The sequence below is a fragment of the Perkinsus marinus genome, assembly GCF_000006405.1.
Source record: "Perkinsus marinus ATCC 50983 genomic scaffold scf_1104296938764, whole genome shotgun sequence".
NCBI classification, from domain to species: domain Eukaryota; phylum Perkinsozoa; order Perkinsida; family Perkinsidae; genus Perkinsus; species Perkinsus marinus.
Window position 1 is genome coordinate 27,257 of NW_003213327.1, and position 14,810 is coordinate 42,066.

General features: G+C 51.0%; 8 protein-coding genes across 8 annotated transcripts; 4 read left to right on the forward strand and 4 right to left on the reverse strand.

Moving 5' to 3' along the window:
• Positions 1-210: 210 nt before the first annotated feature.
• Positions 211-844, forward strand: Pmar_PMAR021174 (hypothetical protein; the record flags this gene model as incomplete). Its single annotated transcript, XM_002782580.1, has 1 exon — positions 211-844. A coding segment is annotated over one exon (634 nt), but the record flags the coding sequence as incomplete, so codon positions are not given.
• Positions 845-2,785: 1,941 nt separating this feature from the next.
• Pmar_PMAR021175 (conserved hypothetical protein) lies at positions 2,786-4,033 on the reverse strand (the record flags this gene model as incomplete). The annotated part of the gene is made up of 10 exons (XM_002782581.1): positions 2,786-2,875; positions 2,922-2,984; positions 3,034-3,118; positions 3,168-3,258; positions 3,307-3,358; positions 3,408-3,483; positions 3,530-3,647; positions 3,700-3,772; positions 3,813-3,903; positions 3,948-4,033. The coding sequence occupies 10 exons, from the start codon at positions 4,031-4,033 to the stop codon at positions 2,786-2,788; spliced, it is 825 nt and encodes a 274-aa protein (XP_002782627.1).
• Positions 4,034-4,091: 58 nt separating this feature from the next.
• Positions 4,092-5,165, reverse strand: Pmar_PMAR021176 (hypothetical protein; the record flags this gene model as incomplete). The annotated part of the gene is made up of 7 exons (XM_002782582.1): positions 4,092-4,218; positions 4,261-4,510; positions 4,559-4,650; positions 4,697-4,759; positions 4,800-4,913; positions 4,961-5,049; positions 5,094-5,165. The coding sequence occupies 7 exons, from the start codon at positions 5,163-5,165 to the stop codon at positions 4,092-4,094; spliced, it is 807 nt and encodes a 268-aa protein (XP_002782628.1).
• A 142-nt stretch (positions 5,166-5,307) lies between these two features.
• Pmar_PMAR021177 (conserved hypothetical protein) lies at positions 5,308-6,054 on the forward strand. The gene is made up of 5 exons (XM_002782583.1): positions 5,308-5,407; positions 5,455-5,552; positions 5,596-5,676; positions 5,720-5,826; positions 5,877-6,054. The coding sequence occupies exons 1-5, from the start codon at positions 5,323-5,325 to the stop codon at positions 5,968-5,970; spliced, it is 465 nt and encodes a 154-aa protein (XP_002782629.1). The 5' UTR covers positions 5,308-5,322; the 3' UTR covers positions 5,971-6,054.
• Positions 6,055-6,587: 533 nt separating this feature from the next.
• Positions 6,588-7,505, forward strand: Pmar_PMAR021178 (transmembrane emp24 domain-containing protein 10 precursor, putative; the record flags this gene model as incomplete). Its single annotated transcript, XM_002782584.1, has 5 exons — positions 6,588-6,662; positions 6,704-6,780; positions 6,824-6,887; positions 7,246-7,342; positions 7,390-7,505. The coding sequence occupies 5 exons, from the start codon at positions 6,588-6,590 to the stop codon at positions 7,503-7,505; spliced, it is 429 nt and encodes a 142-aa protein (XP_002782630.1).
• A 72-nt stretch (positions 7,506-7,577) lies between these two features.
• Positions 7,578-8,455, forward strand: Pmar_PMAR021179 (Co-chaperone protein hscB, putative). The gene has a single exon (XM_002782585.1). It carries the CDS (start codon positions 7,605-7,607, stop codon positions 8,403-8,405), a length of 801 nt encoding a protein of 266 aa, XP_002782631.1. The 5' UTR covers positions 7,578-7,604; the 3' UTR covers positions 8,406-8,455.
• A 383-nt stretch (positions 8,456-8,838) lies between these two features.
• Pmar_PMAR021180 (pentatricopeptide repeat-containing protein, putative) lies at positions 8,839-13,143 on the reverse strand (the record flags this gene model as incomplete). The annotated part of the gene is made up of 19 exons (XM_002782586.1): positions 8,839-9,050; positions 9,094-9,218; positions 9,269-9,386; positions 9,431-9,564; positions 9,656-9,827; positions 9,882-9,967; positions 10,148-10,301; positions 10,355-10,425; positions 10,473-10,613; positions 10,921-11,043; positions 11,088-11,194; positions 11,242-11,338; positions 11,458-11,550; positions 11,602-11,772; positions 11,828-11,986; positions 12,345-12,587; positions 12,634-12,752; positions 12,796-12,943; positions 13,015-13,143. 19 exons carry the CDS (start codon positions 13,141-13,143, stop codon positions 8,900-8,902), a joined length of 2,541 nt encoding a protein of 846 aa, XP_002782632.1. The 3' UTR covers positions 8,839-8,899.
• Positions 13,144-13,290: 147 nt separating this feature from the next.
• Positions 13,291-13,479, reverse strand: Pmar_PMAR021181 (hypothetical protein; the record flags this gene model as incomplete). The annotated part of the gene is made up of 1 exon (XM_002782587.1): positions 13,291-13,479. One exon carries the CDS (start codon positions 13,477-13,479, stop codon positions 13,291-13,293), a length of 189 nt encoding a protein of 62 aa, XP_002782633.1.
• Positions 13,480-14,810: the final 1,331 nt, after the last annotated feature.

Sequence of the window (14,810 nt, forward strand, 5' to 3'; positions counted from 1 at the left end):
GGCCGACCATCCCGGCTGTCCTCCATCGCTTCCATAGGGTCAATGCAGCCGTCCAGCTGGAATGTGGCGTACGTCCTCACACGTGGCGGAGTAGACGTTCAGAAAAGACACCTCGAGTGAATGGGCCGCGGGCCCTCCCCATCCCAGGGGAGACCAACGTAAGAGTCCCCCTCCTTTTCTACTATGGTCTCCTTCTAGGGTGTCCTGGAGATGAGTGTGCTCAGCAGCGCCCGTCGGTCCCCTGCTACTTCTCGCCAGTCCTCGCCTCCTGGGACGACCAGGTCCATCAGACTACCTTACCTTGAGGACGATATAGTGGCGGTCGCTGGTGAGGTCGAGCCGAGGCTCTCTCGGGTGTTGGAGGATACATTGTTGCTGACGGTGCCGTTGCAGTCGAGCTTGGTCCCGGAGTGGTTGGTACGGCAGGCTGTCCCAACACATGTCATCGATCTGCGCCCGGCTGATGAGCCCAACCTCTCGGGCTTCCCAGCGACGGTCACTTGCGTGAGGGCCTCCTGGGGTACGGAGGGGCCGAGACGCTCTACTAGGGCCTTCCTAAACGCCATACCACTCCTCTTTGACTTTGCACGCTCAGCTGCCGCCTCTCGAGGACGCCTTCTACTAGTGGACACAGGCCACGTTGCGATGGCGTTCGTAGCATTGATAGTATCCGAGGGTCACCAGCTTGGCATCTACCGAGCCCTCTGCCTCCTTCTGTCTCGGCATCTGTCCCCCCTTGACCAGCCCTACCCGCGGCTCATCGCAGCTGCATCTAAGTGGCAACAGAGCAGGATACAGAATTGGTCCCGAACCGAGACCTTGTTGGGCAACGGGTCAATGGCTGGTAGCTGCCTATGTGGGGTGTGCTCATGGATGCTCAGGGGCTCCGCTGTGAGGTCCATAGTACCATTTAGGGGGATAATTCACGACGACGTTCCTACGATAGTCACTTGCCGTTGTTCCCCTAATGAGCCGGTCAGGGCGTGCGCTAACCTCTACAGCTGCGCTGCCTACTGTCAGTATCTGAGGTCCATGGACGGTGGTGATAGAGACCCTATGGACGCTGCTGTCTGGCTCTGGTTGCCGGCTATACTCAATAAGGATGGCGAGGTGAACCACTGTCCATTCTTCCGGAGGACTAGAGGAGCGGAGGTATCGAGAGGTCTTGATGGTAGCGCGGTAGCAGCCCGGAAGAAGGGAGGGGCCACGCCCTGTCAGTCTGGGAGGAGTAATGGTCCAATAATGATGTCAAGGATGTACAGGTAGGGCTGCTTTCCCCTGCTTATACTCCTATTCAGTGATCGCTAGGTGCGTCTATTGTCGAGTATTGTCCCACGCGGTAGTATCCGTGAACAGCGGTACGAGTGGTAGTAGCAGCAGCAGTAGCGTACGCGGCATTAGAGAGAGGGGATGGGTGGTCCTCAACCTTACCAATGACGCCCATCGTTTGCGTGGACTGCAGGACGTGCCGCTCCGGAGGCGGCTGGGCGCCCGACCACCGTAGGTTCATGTGCTACTCTATGGCAGATTTCATGATAGGGATTTCGATCCCGAACATAATTTTTCGGAGGATCGAGTCTTCTCTAATTTGGCACCGTCCTTGCGTGGTGGTAGTCTTACTGGCAGTGCCTCTCTAGCGACGCCAGGTATGAAGTATAACCACTAATTGGGGGTGATCTGCAATCTTGGGTAGATTCGAGAAGGAGTGGTATCGAGGCGCTGAAGGGCACCCGACCAGTTGCTGAGCCTCCTACTGCGGTTCCACTTGAAGGAGAGGAGTACTACTACCCTTCAAGTAGGTGGTATCTTTCCACTCAGTCGGGGAGTCGGTATGCAGAGGCACAATGGTGTTATCGTGTCTCCACTACTCTGCACTCACTCGCTGCTATCATAGATACCTTGGGCTGGGATTTGAGGCGGCAGTCTTTGGCAGAGCTGCTCCTCCCACCATCACCCTGCCCTGAACTCGCCAGACTCCTCCGTGCAATTCTACCCAACTTGACCATCTCCTCCTCGGGTCGCTAGAGGCAGGCCATCGTGAATAATACTTGTCTGACATGTATATTAATCCGCATCATACTGAGACTCCTCCGTTTTGTGTTGGAAGTATACACAGTAAGTGGACACTCGAAACACATACAAGGCTTGCATACTGTTGCATGATGTTCATCCTGACATAAACATAGACTGAAATCTGTAGGCAAGCCGGCTATTGTTCTCGGTAATAGCAGGACAGTACTAAGCACTGAATGTACAACTATAGTCTGCCTGGTATACATCCGTCGGGCTACTAGACGAATGAATACCGCTGTAACGTTAAGGAGAGCACAACTTCGTGTGTGCTGAGCAGCAAATAAGCGCATCGTAGGTAAAGAGTCACTTGCACTTTGGCGATCTATAGATATGATTAAACCGAAGAGAGTGGATGTGAACACCAAAAGTCCTCCTGTCACTGTCGGTAATGACATTACGACAGGTTGTTCACGATGACCCGAAGCAATATGCAAGTTAATGAGCACGCAGTCTTCATAGATCGATAGACAAAAGTATTTGTTCATCTCAATTTATGCTGCGAGTTGATTATTTGTGATAAACCCGCGAATGATCTCGGAATCGACTTAGTGGATCGACTTATTCTAGGTCGATTAGCACAAGTCTCGCCTACTCGTGTAGGTGCTGCCCGTGGCGCTTCCCTCTATCTCTACCATCACTATTACGCAACACACAAAGCCTATCGAGGCACTAACGAAACCAGCAATCAAGGAAACTCCGCCGACCAACCACCTCAGAAGGCGGCAGCGAACATATTCAACCTCTCGTTACGCAGCTTCACGCGTAACACTTCCAGCTGCTCGTTCATATGGGTCGTATACTCCTGAAATCCGACAAGTAGACAGGAACATCCACCTCCAACCATCTACCTTTGCTCGTAGATCAGCGCAAGCGTCGACAGGCACCGACTGGACAGCGGCTTCGCTGAGCATCTAATACACGGTAATATGAAAACCAGATCTACATGGCCATGATTCCTACCGGGAACCCGACCTTGTTGTTTATTTTAGTGTAGAGCTCCTCCAAACGAGCCATGTCCGTCGCATCAAGTATTGACCAATCGTATCTGGTGTCACCATAGCAGTCCTCTTCAGTGTCACCATACAAGCCACTACCCTCCCTTCCCTTTAGCCTTCTTAGCAAGACTTCTCACTTCATCAGCCTCAGCCTTGGTCACCATATACTGCCTCTCGAAATCCCTCTCACCTAAACAACAGCTCTTCTTGGCTCCACCCAATACCACTCCTTTCCTACTTCTCCTCTTATCAAACGCCAATCGCTGTATCAGAGTGCCCTTAGCATCAGCCTGAGACCAACAACCGTATGAAGAGCAGGAAGAGGAGAGCAGTACGTACAGTAGCCTTGGAAACATCCTGAGTTTTCAAGTCCTTGAAGGAGTTCACAAAGTGATTCTTGACCGGATCCTTAGACCTAAAACAACGCACTTCGGCCACTTTTACGCTCTCGCCCTTCCTACGCATCGACGGTGTCACCAGCCAACTGAGCAATGGCTGTGTTGAGGCTCTCTTGCTGCATCTTGGGATCAGTCGGGAACATATCACGGAAAGATGATGCCGTCTCCCGAACGAGAATTTCTGATGAGAATGGGCAGATCGTTGCGATCGAGGGTGGCCTCTCCCTACTCACCTTGCATAGAAGCGGCTATGTTATGCTCAGATCTCTCGATGTTCTGAAGCTGATGCAGCACACGATCAGTGACCTGACGAAAATTGCGGTCGCGATGGTAGCATAAAACTCACATCGTGCTTTTGCTTCTGGATCAACGCATGACGATACTGTGCCAATCTGTCGGTAGACTCCCTCTTGAAAGCCTTCAGGTAGTTAACACACCTAATCGATCCGTCCCGAGGAGAGCAGGATGACTATCCCCCTACATGGAGTCGTTGGTGAAGCGTGACATGTTCTTCAGGATCTTATCCTCTCCTTCCATCACTCCAGCCGCAGTCTTCTGTTCAGCCATGAACTCGTTGCTGGAAATGCGGAAAAATTCCAAAGGCGAGGACTATGATGAGGAGCTCCTACCGTCTCCAAACACGGTTGGCCATTCTCGAGAAGAGGTACCAACAGCTGACGAACCACAGAGAGAACCCGTAGGTCTTCATGTAGAAGAGGTAGTTGTAGAATGGGAAGTTCTTGAAGATGTACCTACGGCACGTTGGATGGCCTTTTAAGGCTGTCTGGTCTTACCATCCTCCAGCGAAGATCAACCAGTGATCTCTGAGGAAGCCCTTCCGCTTAACCTGAATGAATTGAATAAGGTGTGGTATGGAATTAATTCCAACCTTGTCGTAGTCAAGTTCGCCAATATGGCTTTTCTCCATGCGACTACGAAGGCAAAACTTGTAAGTATCCTCCTCAGGGACATCGAAGAGGACAGAGAGCTCAGGGTAGTGGAAGCGGTAGTCCGAGGGGAAGGTCGCTTGTATCGCGTTCCGTTCTGATATGAGAATATTATATCATACCACTCCATCCGCAACTCAACTACCTTTCTCGGTGTACCCATTCTTCCACATGAGAGCCAACAGCTCATCAGTGGTGAGAAAAATGTCGTTCTCTACCGTGAGGCCGTCCTTGCATCTGATGATGAGGGGCTGCGGCCTCACACGAGTTCACGTTCAACTACCTCTGGTAGAACTCCCGGAAGGCTTCCTTACGGCCTTCCTGGTCCGTGACCAATTTGAGATACCTGCGGCCAAAGTAGAGCATACCACACCTTCGCCAAGTACCTTATGAAGAGAGGGACATCCTTCGTGAACTTGGCCAGCTGGTCTCTCTCGGGCATGTACAGCAGCAGGTCGTCCCAAGTCGTGTTTTCATTGTAGGGTCGGGTGATCTTATACCTAACCCGTCGAAGCGGTGGGAAGGGACGGGCGTATGGGGAGTCTACTTAGTAACGAAAACGCCGCCAGGACCGGAGAGCTGCGGTATGGTGATACCAAAGCCCATGCCGTTGGTAAAGGAGGACGAATGACGCACCTGATAGGAAATGCGGAAGGAGTGGTATGAATACGAGGAATCACCTGGCAAGCCGCCGTTCTGCCAAAAGCGGAATAAGCCGCAACGGGCCGGACATATGCAGCCTTAGAGAGCATCCTCGACAACGGGTAAGGTAGAAAAAAGACAACAGAGGCAACCACTGTGATGAAACGAGATGAACCAGACTTCAGCGTTGAGGAAATGCAAGAGAGCAAGATTTATGAGTAATGCTGCACCAGTGATAGAACTGAAATTGAATTCTGTCATCAGCTAATGCTCTCCTCGGCTGTTCATAAGGGAGGTAAGAGGCTCCTTCCCAACACGGTAGCCGCCTCTAGAGGGCTCTTCGCTGCTTCTGGTGAGCCTTCCTTGTCGAGGGCACTGAGTTGAAGGTTTGCCTGTCAGCGCCTCGCTTCACATGGACTGAGATTTGGTGGGAGCATGACCCGACCCCTAAGGTGGCCCAGTATAGACCCTATGTATGCACTGTGGAGTCTGGCAAGGTGAGGCATATCTTGAGGGTCGATTATGTATGATACAGAATAGGTCTATTGGTGGTGCGCCTGTGGTGAGTCCAAGACACAGCCATGGGTTGATGGTCACTGTAAATGTTCCAAGAGGGAAGGAGTAAGTCCTCTCTCGACTTCATCTGACATTTATTGCCCTTCAGGGTTTCCGTCCCCGTCGTTGGGAGCCCGAGCACGATGGTGTTCGTCTTTTCTGCGGTTGCAAGTCCTGCTTCAGCTCCCCCACTTGGAACGGTGGTTGCTTCACCAAGTAGGGCCCTTCCCTTACAACCCTCGGGACCTATCCTTGCTCTCTTTCAGATGGATGCAGTCGAATCCCGCCGGTGGTATGCTCTACTGCTTCGCGGCTGCCTTTGGTTTCGGCACGCTGACGTCGTATTGGTTCCACCCCTAGGCCCTCCGGGGACCATCCTATGTCGTACATCTGTTGCTTACAAGCATCAGTTCTATTATTGTTACCTCTCATGGAGGCTTTTTGATCTATATTGGTTTGAGTTTGAGAGTATCTGATCGTCGTAAGGACGGCGCTTGTTGGTTTTCGTGATGGTACCAGGCGCTGTGGTGGCGTTACTAGCAGCAGTCGGGTGCAACGTGTCTGCAGCGAAGATGAATATCACGATATCGATTGATCCGAGAAGTAACGTGAAGTGCCTGGGGGAGGAGTTCTCTGCTGGGCAGCTGCTGGTAACACTGAGGGAATCACATAGTTCGGCTGAAGGGCCGACTTCAATTTTTACCTACTACTGCTACTACCTGTAGAGCGTACACCGTAGTTGAGCCGTAATAGAGTTCTTCAGGTAGTTGATAGTAGGGTACTTCCTGATGACGACGACAAGGCAGCCTCGTCAGCTCTAATAGACCTAGTAGGCCTTGGGAAGCATATAATGGCTGCTCTCATGAAATCCAGGTCGTTCGCCCTGGCGCTGAATACGATACTCCAGAGTCTGGCATTCCTCTAGGGCTGTACGAAACTGGAGTGAGTTCCCTCTCCTTCACCGTGGACGATCCCATATGGTACAGATTGACGGTGTGTTGGCAGTCGAGCACGACCGGAAGACCATCAAAGTGGCCACGACCATCGAACAGGTGCGTTTCTAGGTCAACCCGATAATACCTTTGTGGAGCAGGATGGGCCCCACTGGATCTGTATTGGTCTGTCGAGGAATGGCCGATGGGCTCCTACTGAGGTATCGCTAGCTCTAAGGTGGGTACTCATCATGTATGCAGCGATGGTGGTCTTTCTCGAGGTACGGTGGTGATGCTGCTGACTTTACTCAGCTGGCTAGAAGAGATCATTTAGATGATACTCAAGTAAGGCAGTAGTAGTAGTAGTAGTAGTAGTAGTAGTAGTAGTAGTAGTAGTGGTAGTAGTAGTAGTAGTAGTAGTAGTAGTAGTAGTAGTAGTAGTAGTAGTAGTGGTAGTAGTAGTAGTAGTGGTAGTAGTAGTGAATTGTGGCCGGTGATGGCGGTATATATATATGTTGGCTCCCCTTATATACGAGCTAGGATAGAAGTAGACAGAAACTAAGCCTAATTCCCCCAAAAATTTCATCGGAATTTGCATATCATCACCGACACATGTAGTTGAGCATGTGCATATTTCCCCACGCTGCTTGTGGTAGCTGATTTAACACCTATCGTCCTGTCATCCCTGAGGGCTTCGTAGTAGGTACAACTCCACCGGGTACAGGTTATCTTGAAAGAGTACCATAAGACGTTATTCTATATGAGGGAGAGGGATGAACGGATGCGGCAAACCACAGAGAGTTGGTGCCCCCAAAGCCTCCACAGTTCGGCTTCTTGTGCCCCTCAGGCACGTCATCGAGGTTGGTCGCATTCTGTCTGCTGAATGCTGGTGTCGTTATCACTGTGGCGGGACTGCAAATACTCTATTACAGACGCTATTTCACTCGCAAGAAGATGATATGATAAACGCATGGTTCTCATGTACTCCAGTTTTCAATAGTGAGCTGTTGAGTTCAGCGCTGGTCAGATCCTTGTAGTTAATTCCCTGTTATATTTACCACTATGCTTTCTTCCTTTTACCTGGCTCCCCGTGCTGTAGTTCCTCTACTGAGTGCTCCTTCTCTAGCTCAGCGAGCCCTCACGTTTACGGCGAGGGGCGGTTTCGTCCGACAGAAGTCCAGCGGCCTCTTTGGTGACGTTCATCGCAATTTCGCGTCAACAGCAAAGGGCTGTTCGAAAAACTGCTGTAAACTACACTGTCCTAAATGCGACTATGTCATGAATTCCTTCTGCCCCTTCTGTCCATCTTGTGATTCCTTCCAACCGGAAAAGCCTCGTGAATGTCCCACTGATTACTTCTGTCTGCTTGACCAGCCCCACAAGTACAGTATCGACACCAAGGGCGCTGAGAAGTGCTACAGGCGACTTCAGAACAGGCTGCATCCAGATAAGGTTGCTCATGTTGACGGCGCCGACGCTGAGGTTGCTGCTGCCGATTCCGCTATGGTAAATGACGCCATCAAAACGCTGAGGTCTCCCTTGAAAAGAGCGGAGCATCTCCTCCAACTGGAGACCGGTGTGAAGGCGGACGACGACGAGGCAGAGGGGATGGGAAATATGGACCCTAGTGTGCTGATGGAAACGTTGGAGTACAATGAAGAGATTGATGATGCCGAGGGGGACGAGGAGGAGCTCCTCAAGCTCACTAAGGAGAACGATGAGAGGATCAAAGAGTGCGAGGATGAGCTCACGAGGCTCTGTGATGAGGCCCACGACTGGGAGGCGGTCGAGACTGAAGTCAATCGCTTGAGGTTTCTCGTCCGCATTGACGATAGGTTGAAAGGCACTGTGAACAAAATGTAGTGTCCTTTTATATACTACTGCATATTATATACATTGGTTTCTACTTGGAACTCAATCGAGGCATTCGTGTTCTCGAGTAATAGATGCGACATAGAAGAACTCTAATACAAAACGTTCATAGAAAACATACAAAACGCTGACTTTGGCAGCGGGAATTCATGCGTCCAGGCGCTAACAGGAGAGCCATGAGTGCTACCATGACTCCCATCAGCCAGCAATAATTGCACTGATCCAGTCATGGAATTCACACGAAAGTCATTTCTGTGTGTGTCAGTTTAAAGTCCAACGCCGTCGCCTGCTTGGTTAGACTTGATGCCGATACGCTAGCCATTCCATATATGCTAGCCATTTCTGTTGAATTCTTTACCTTGAGGGTTTTGACCATGTACTTCTTCCTCTGCAACCGACTTCAAAAACATCAACACTTGAATGCCTCAGAAACAACATGAACACGAAAAGGACAAATAAATGCAACCTGGAGGTCCATGGAGATCTTAAATGAATTTTTCCGCGATGAAATTGGGTTGAGGCTTATCCCGCATCTTCGCGTAAAAGTCTCCGCCTTTTTTCTTCATCTGTCTGTATTGCTCATATGGTAGTGATGGATCCTTACCACCACTCTTCCTATCGATATAATCCCAATACCTGACCATACGAGATCTCGATAGCCCTACTATTCGAAACCTACCGCTCTCGAGCCTCATGCAACGGAGTGGCGTCCAAGGTGGTAAGGCCGTCTTTGGCCAGCAACAGCTCATGTTGGCGAATCTCGAGTTCATCCAGTTTCTTCCGTCTGCTGACCTTATCGAACATCTGATAGAAGCATACACACATCGCAATGGCAACTCTCAGGGCGACCCCACCTGTTGCCGATTCTTGGCGACGAGCTTGCCTATCATATGATGCAACTGCACGACCTTACGGCCCACCTTGGCCAGCCGACCAGCTTGGTACGGCAATGGCATCACCCCACGACTGTACCTGACGAACACCTGCGTGTCTCCCATAGACCAAGTCGGGCGAACATGTCATCCAAGACAGCCAGAGTGGCTCGACTGCTCTTTGAGTTCATCGCCACATCCAATGCTAGTCGTAGCATCTCCTCACTCATCTGTGACGGACACCTGTCCGGATCGTCGGGGACCACCAAAGCATTGTTCTGACCAGAGATAAGCAGTAGTAGCCTCCACTAGAACCCATCAGCCCATCGCAAGCGTTGACCTCAAATGCCAATACGTGGCACCTCCCACCTCGATCCCCTCCACGCCAACCAGCGAGTTATCCGCTGCTTCCATCATCTTCTTCTTCTCAACTTCCTTAACCTCAATCGCCTTGAAGTGTTCCTTCATTTGAGTGTACAACGCCATAAACCTAGCGTTATCTCCCATACCCTTCCCTAGCATTCTCAGCAACGTCTCATATCTAACCCAACACCAACCAACGTCACCATCATTCGGCCTCTGGTCAGGTCCTCACGTTCGGACGGTCGGAGCCACCCCAAAGGAAGCGTACTGTTGCACCATGTCAATAGCATGACTCGCGAAGCCGCCAGCAGCATATACCTAACACTGGAGTATGTGCTTCTGGATTTACGACGATTATGGGAAGAATTTTCTTCTATACCTTCTGCAAGACGCATTTTCCTACAACACCACTACTACGACAAATCTAAAATGGCATTTCAAACACAGTGAAGCATAGAACGGCGAAGTCTTCGATAAACGTAATGATCCCGTTCTGACCTTCGTAACCTCATCAAGGATATCAGCAGTAAGCTTCTTATTGCTTTCCCTCACCGCAGACACTATATGCCACGCACAACGAAGATGCGATACTCTCTCGAAATCAGTCGTTCCTTTCAACTGCATTGCCGCGCCGAACACGCGGATACATAACCTGCCCGAAAGGTAGTCGACGAATAAAGTCAAACCGTTCCTCCTTCAACTCACCCGTGCATTTGCGTGCTGAAGGGTATCCCAGCTAGCCGTATCGCCCGTACCGTTGCTTGCAGTCTCGGAACCTGACCATCAAAATCTGCACGCATGCACACACTCTTCCTCACAGTACATCTCCCAGAGTGGCACAAGCCTGCAGGAGCCCCCTAGCGATCGGCGTCGTCATGGGCATGTCCTCCGCTTGCATTTGATTCCAGATCTCGAAGGCTCGAGGGGCGAAGTACTTATCCGTGCTGTAACACAATATCAACTCCTGAAGATGGCCAACGACCAATTCAGAGCATCTAGGGAAAATACGGTTACCAAATTTTCCACGACTCGTCGTAAATACTATTCGATGCATCCCTGTACGAGAGATCAGAGAACGTGAGATTCAGAGGCTTTCTTGGTATCATATTGCTTTCGACTAGCACATGTGTTAGTTTATATTTCGCAAAACCTTACTATACTAAAATAGTGATGAATAACCACATTCTGATATTAAACTCCAAAATCTGATACCACACTTCCGCAACTTCGTGAAGACTACTACTCCACAATCTCAAGATGCTCCTTATAACCTGGTAAGTGATGTCCGTCGGAAACTGTCCACTCTGCTTCATATCTTCAAAGACACCCATCGCCCTCTCACACTCCTCCTTCTTCCGGCACGCCTTCACCATCACAGTGAACATTACCGAGTCCTAATATACACTCTCGAGACGATATCAACTCGGGACTTCCCCACAGGTTGGATCTGTTTGAACGACCGCGCATCCCAAAACTGCTCCCACGCCACTTCGTATCTTCCCGCTTTCACTAACCCGTCAATCAGCATAGTGTAGATCTCGACGCCTGAGTCGAGATCACCGTCACTGCGCCACGAAATTACCAACACGCACCTGGCTTGAGGCCCTCGTCCTCCATCTTGCGCTGCAATGCAAATGCACTAGTGATGTCATGAGCCCGTATATGCGCTTTTATCAAAGCACCATACACCTGAGCGTACACCAGCGTAAAGCCAGATACAGCACAAAAAATTGGTCACAAGTTCGCGCCAAAGATTCTCCCGCACAGGGAAGATTCCACACAGCGGAAGTACACCCATATAAGCTCACCTTGAGTGACGGTGCCAGGAGATGCTCCCTCATCTTGATATAAACCTTCCTCGCCAACTCCGCCTCATCATAGCATGCAATCATCAAACTGACCTGCAACGCACGGCAAAGATTCTCTTCCTGCCCCTGAGGGCCGCCACCGACGTAGGTATCCTCATTGGTCTCGAAACCATGTTCGATCATCTTGTCGTGGATCTCCAAGGCTTTGGCCAACAACTTCTCCTTCTTAGCCCCTCGAGCGGTCGCTACTCGACTGCCGATTGAGCGGATAAACAGGTTGATATTTTCCGTACAGCCCTGCCCTGCCTCAAGGAGCTGACACAAAAATGTGTCACCACCGTGTCACCCACGCGGCGATGAGTCGTGTCACCTTAACAAACGAGGACCCCTCATGAGCCGCCAATTCCTGCGTCCGCTTAGTGTGTTCAATCCCTCCGCCCGATCCACAATACCCCTCCCTTAGGAGCATCTCGGGCGATATGCCCGTAGCCGCATACTTAGCCGCTGCTGCTCTCAGCTGCCCTATTATCTGCAGAGAAGACGAGAGAATTCAAAAACCTATACAAAATAAGGTGCCCCCTAGGGTTTCATAACAGTAGGGAATATTCTAGTAATGTCAATTGACATTTACCTAGGAAACTTCCATTACTATGCGGGAATGCGTTCTAAATGGCTTCTTCCTTGGAACATTATAGGTTTCTGAATATTTTCCTATACAACACTGCGAATCAAACTCCATAGAGTACGAACCTTTCAGCAGTCTTCAAGTAAACACATCAACTAAAGCATATTCCTATCGCGACTTCTATGAGCTTCAACAAGTGTGGGCATGATCACTCGAGCCTATCCCATCTACTTACGGACTTCGCCTCTACCCCTCAACTCACATTAGTGCCCACATCCGTTATAACCTTCCTATCAGTCGCCGTCAAGCCCGAGTCATCACCAAGGGCCGCCGACCCATCCTTCTCCCCATACCGCTCCTTTTCCAACTTATCATATTCCGGCTTCCCCGCGGGCTCTCCCTCCTTCCTGGCCATGCACTGCTGGATATTGGCAGCCTCAGCGTTGATGTCAACACTTTTAGAGCTCCCCAGGTACTTCCTCGCGAACCGCGTAGGGGACACCGCCTAGCGACATTCGATAACATCACCAACTCCAGAACAGCCGATTCACTTCTCTTGTCTTGGCGTCTACTTTAGATGATTGTTTTCCCACCAGGTCTTGGATACCTCCCATAAACGCTCCAGGGGGATCCTCCTCTTCGTGAGACCGCTTCGGCTTGCTTTCCGGACCTGCGCTGTTGACTTGTGAATTTTCACGGGAATCAAGTCCCACCTGTTTCGCTGAATGTCCGTCCCTCTGACCACTCGCCGGCCCAATCGAGAGTTCCCGGCTCTTTCTTCCGTTGCCGCCGTTTTTTGTGCCAAAACCATTCCGAAACCGGGACTTTATCACCCATTTTCTTACGATACAAATCCCTAACCTAAAAACCCACTGCAAGATATGCATATCGCGCACAGCGAAGATTCGAGTCCAGATGAAAAACATTATCACCTTCTGCACACCGTCCTCTCGAAAGACACTAGAAGCCGGCAAGCCCAGGTCCTCTAGATGCATGGATTCATCCCCTTGGATGAACAGTCGATGGTCCCTGGGCATCCCAGCTACCGGCCGAACCACCATTCGTCGCAGTCGAGCACTGTTGCGCTGCTGAATGGCCTCTAGCTTCTTCCGACCCTCTTCTGTAGTGGCGTCTGGGAAATCGCTCGCGTCGGACGATGAGGCTATCAAGCCTGGGAGGGCGCAGGTTCGAACCCCGGTAGAGGCATTCTACTCACCAGCGTTGATACCCCTGACAACCTTCTGCTCGTCAGGTGCTAGCCGCTTCGATTCCCGTCCTCGAATAGCCCATGGCTTAAAGTGGCCCAAAGGAGCCTTTCGCTTCGGCCGTTTACTCAGAGTAGGAGCGTCGTAGAAACCAATCCTGCCATAATGGGAGAACTCTGTCACAGATCGCATGACTCTTAGGTCTACTCTAGAAAAATTCGTACTCGCTACCGAACGAACAAGGCATTCCGATCAAACGTTGTCAACTTTTCGCCCCGGGAGAGCCAGCAAGTTACTAGGACGATGCAAAAACCGAGAGCTCCATTGGAGTTGGGCAAGTTTCCAGCGGGGTTTGGGAGGTCCTACTTTCGAAAGGTCGCCCCTGCAGCGTTTGTTGCCCTAGCTGCGGCAACCTGGGCACATTGCCGAGTTGACGATATCAGGAATCGATCAGATGGTCGTGAAGTGGACCTAAGATACGCCCGGAGGGAGGAAGAGGGGATGCCCATATAGGAACTGCGAGACGGAAGAACTTCCACGATGAAGCCCGCCAATTCACATCCAAGGGAGCTTCTTCCATAGCCCTAACCAGAACTACATGGCCGACTCGACGACCAACTGCAGACTTCAAGAGACTGGCTCTAGTCCCACCAGAGGCTTACACTGGTGACGAGCCTCTTTTATACAGTCGTCCGTTGAAGATCTGTGTGGAATGAGCAAATCGATCAGAATGGCGTGCGCTAAATCACTTCAGCACTTGACGGAATTCTGGGAGCCGACCATTGGATCTTCCTGGGCTGATCTTATTCATCCTACCCCTCTTCTGAGATGGGGATATACGTTTTTGTTTCTCCAGGAAGCTGTAGTCGATCTCGGGGGGGCGTATACTTCCTATTGGTTGCTGTGCAGTGTCGGGTCGAGCGGGCGAGCATGTGTGGGTGTAAATGCTTCCTTACCTCGGTAGTTGCTGCTGGTGTACTTGTGATGGCAGATATTATCTCTTTAAATGTGTCCATGATACCTTATCTACCGCTCGTAATACTCCCATCTGCCATGGCTATCGCCCTACGCCATGGTGGAAGGGACGTTGGCGTCGCTCCGTCGTCGTATATAGAGAAGTCTGGACCTTGGTAGGGCCCATGAGAGGGAGTATGGACACACCACTGACCTCAGGTACCCTTATATGCCTCCTTACGGCGGGGTGTATCCTTATGGGATGCCCAATTATTATCCGTCGATATACGCTGGTGTGCCAGCGCCGCAGTACCAACCTCCGCCCGTCATGGGACAGGACCCGGGTTCGATTCCTGGTTACGGTACCTCTCTTCCGGCTGCTTTCCCTCAGCCAAATATGGTAGCACTTATACCATCCCTCCGCCACAAAGCATTTACTATTACATCCCAGGCTCCCATCCCTCCTCAAGCATCACCATACTTCCCTCCTACCTCTCAACAGCAGCCGCCTTCGGTGCCCCAGTGGCCGCCAGCCCTCCATCTGCCAGACGCTGGGCCTACTGCCCCAA

What these genes read in the sequence shown, in the direction of transcription:
- Pmar_PMAR021177 (XM_002782583.1), top strand. Translation starts at nt 5,323, where the DNA reads ATGCTCTCCTCGGCTGTTCATAAGGGAGGTAAGAGGCTCCTTCCCAAC. An exon ending in AGGGCTCTTCGCTGCTTCTG is followed by an intron (nt 5,408 to 5,454) that starts GTGAGCCTTCCT and finishes TTTGCCTGTCAG; the next exon opens with CGCCTCGCTTCACATGGACT. An exon ending in AATGTTCCAAGAGGGAAGGA is followed by an intron (nt 5,677 to 5,719) that starts GTAAGTCCTCTC and finishes ATTGCCCTTCAG; the next exon opens with GGTTTCCGTCCCCGTCGTTG.
- Pmar_PMAR021179 (XM_002782585.1), top strand. Translation starts at nt 7,605, where the DNA reads ATGCTTTCTTCCTTTTACCTGGCTCCCCGTGCTGTAGTTCCTCTACTG.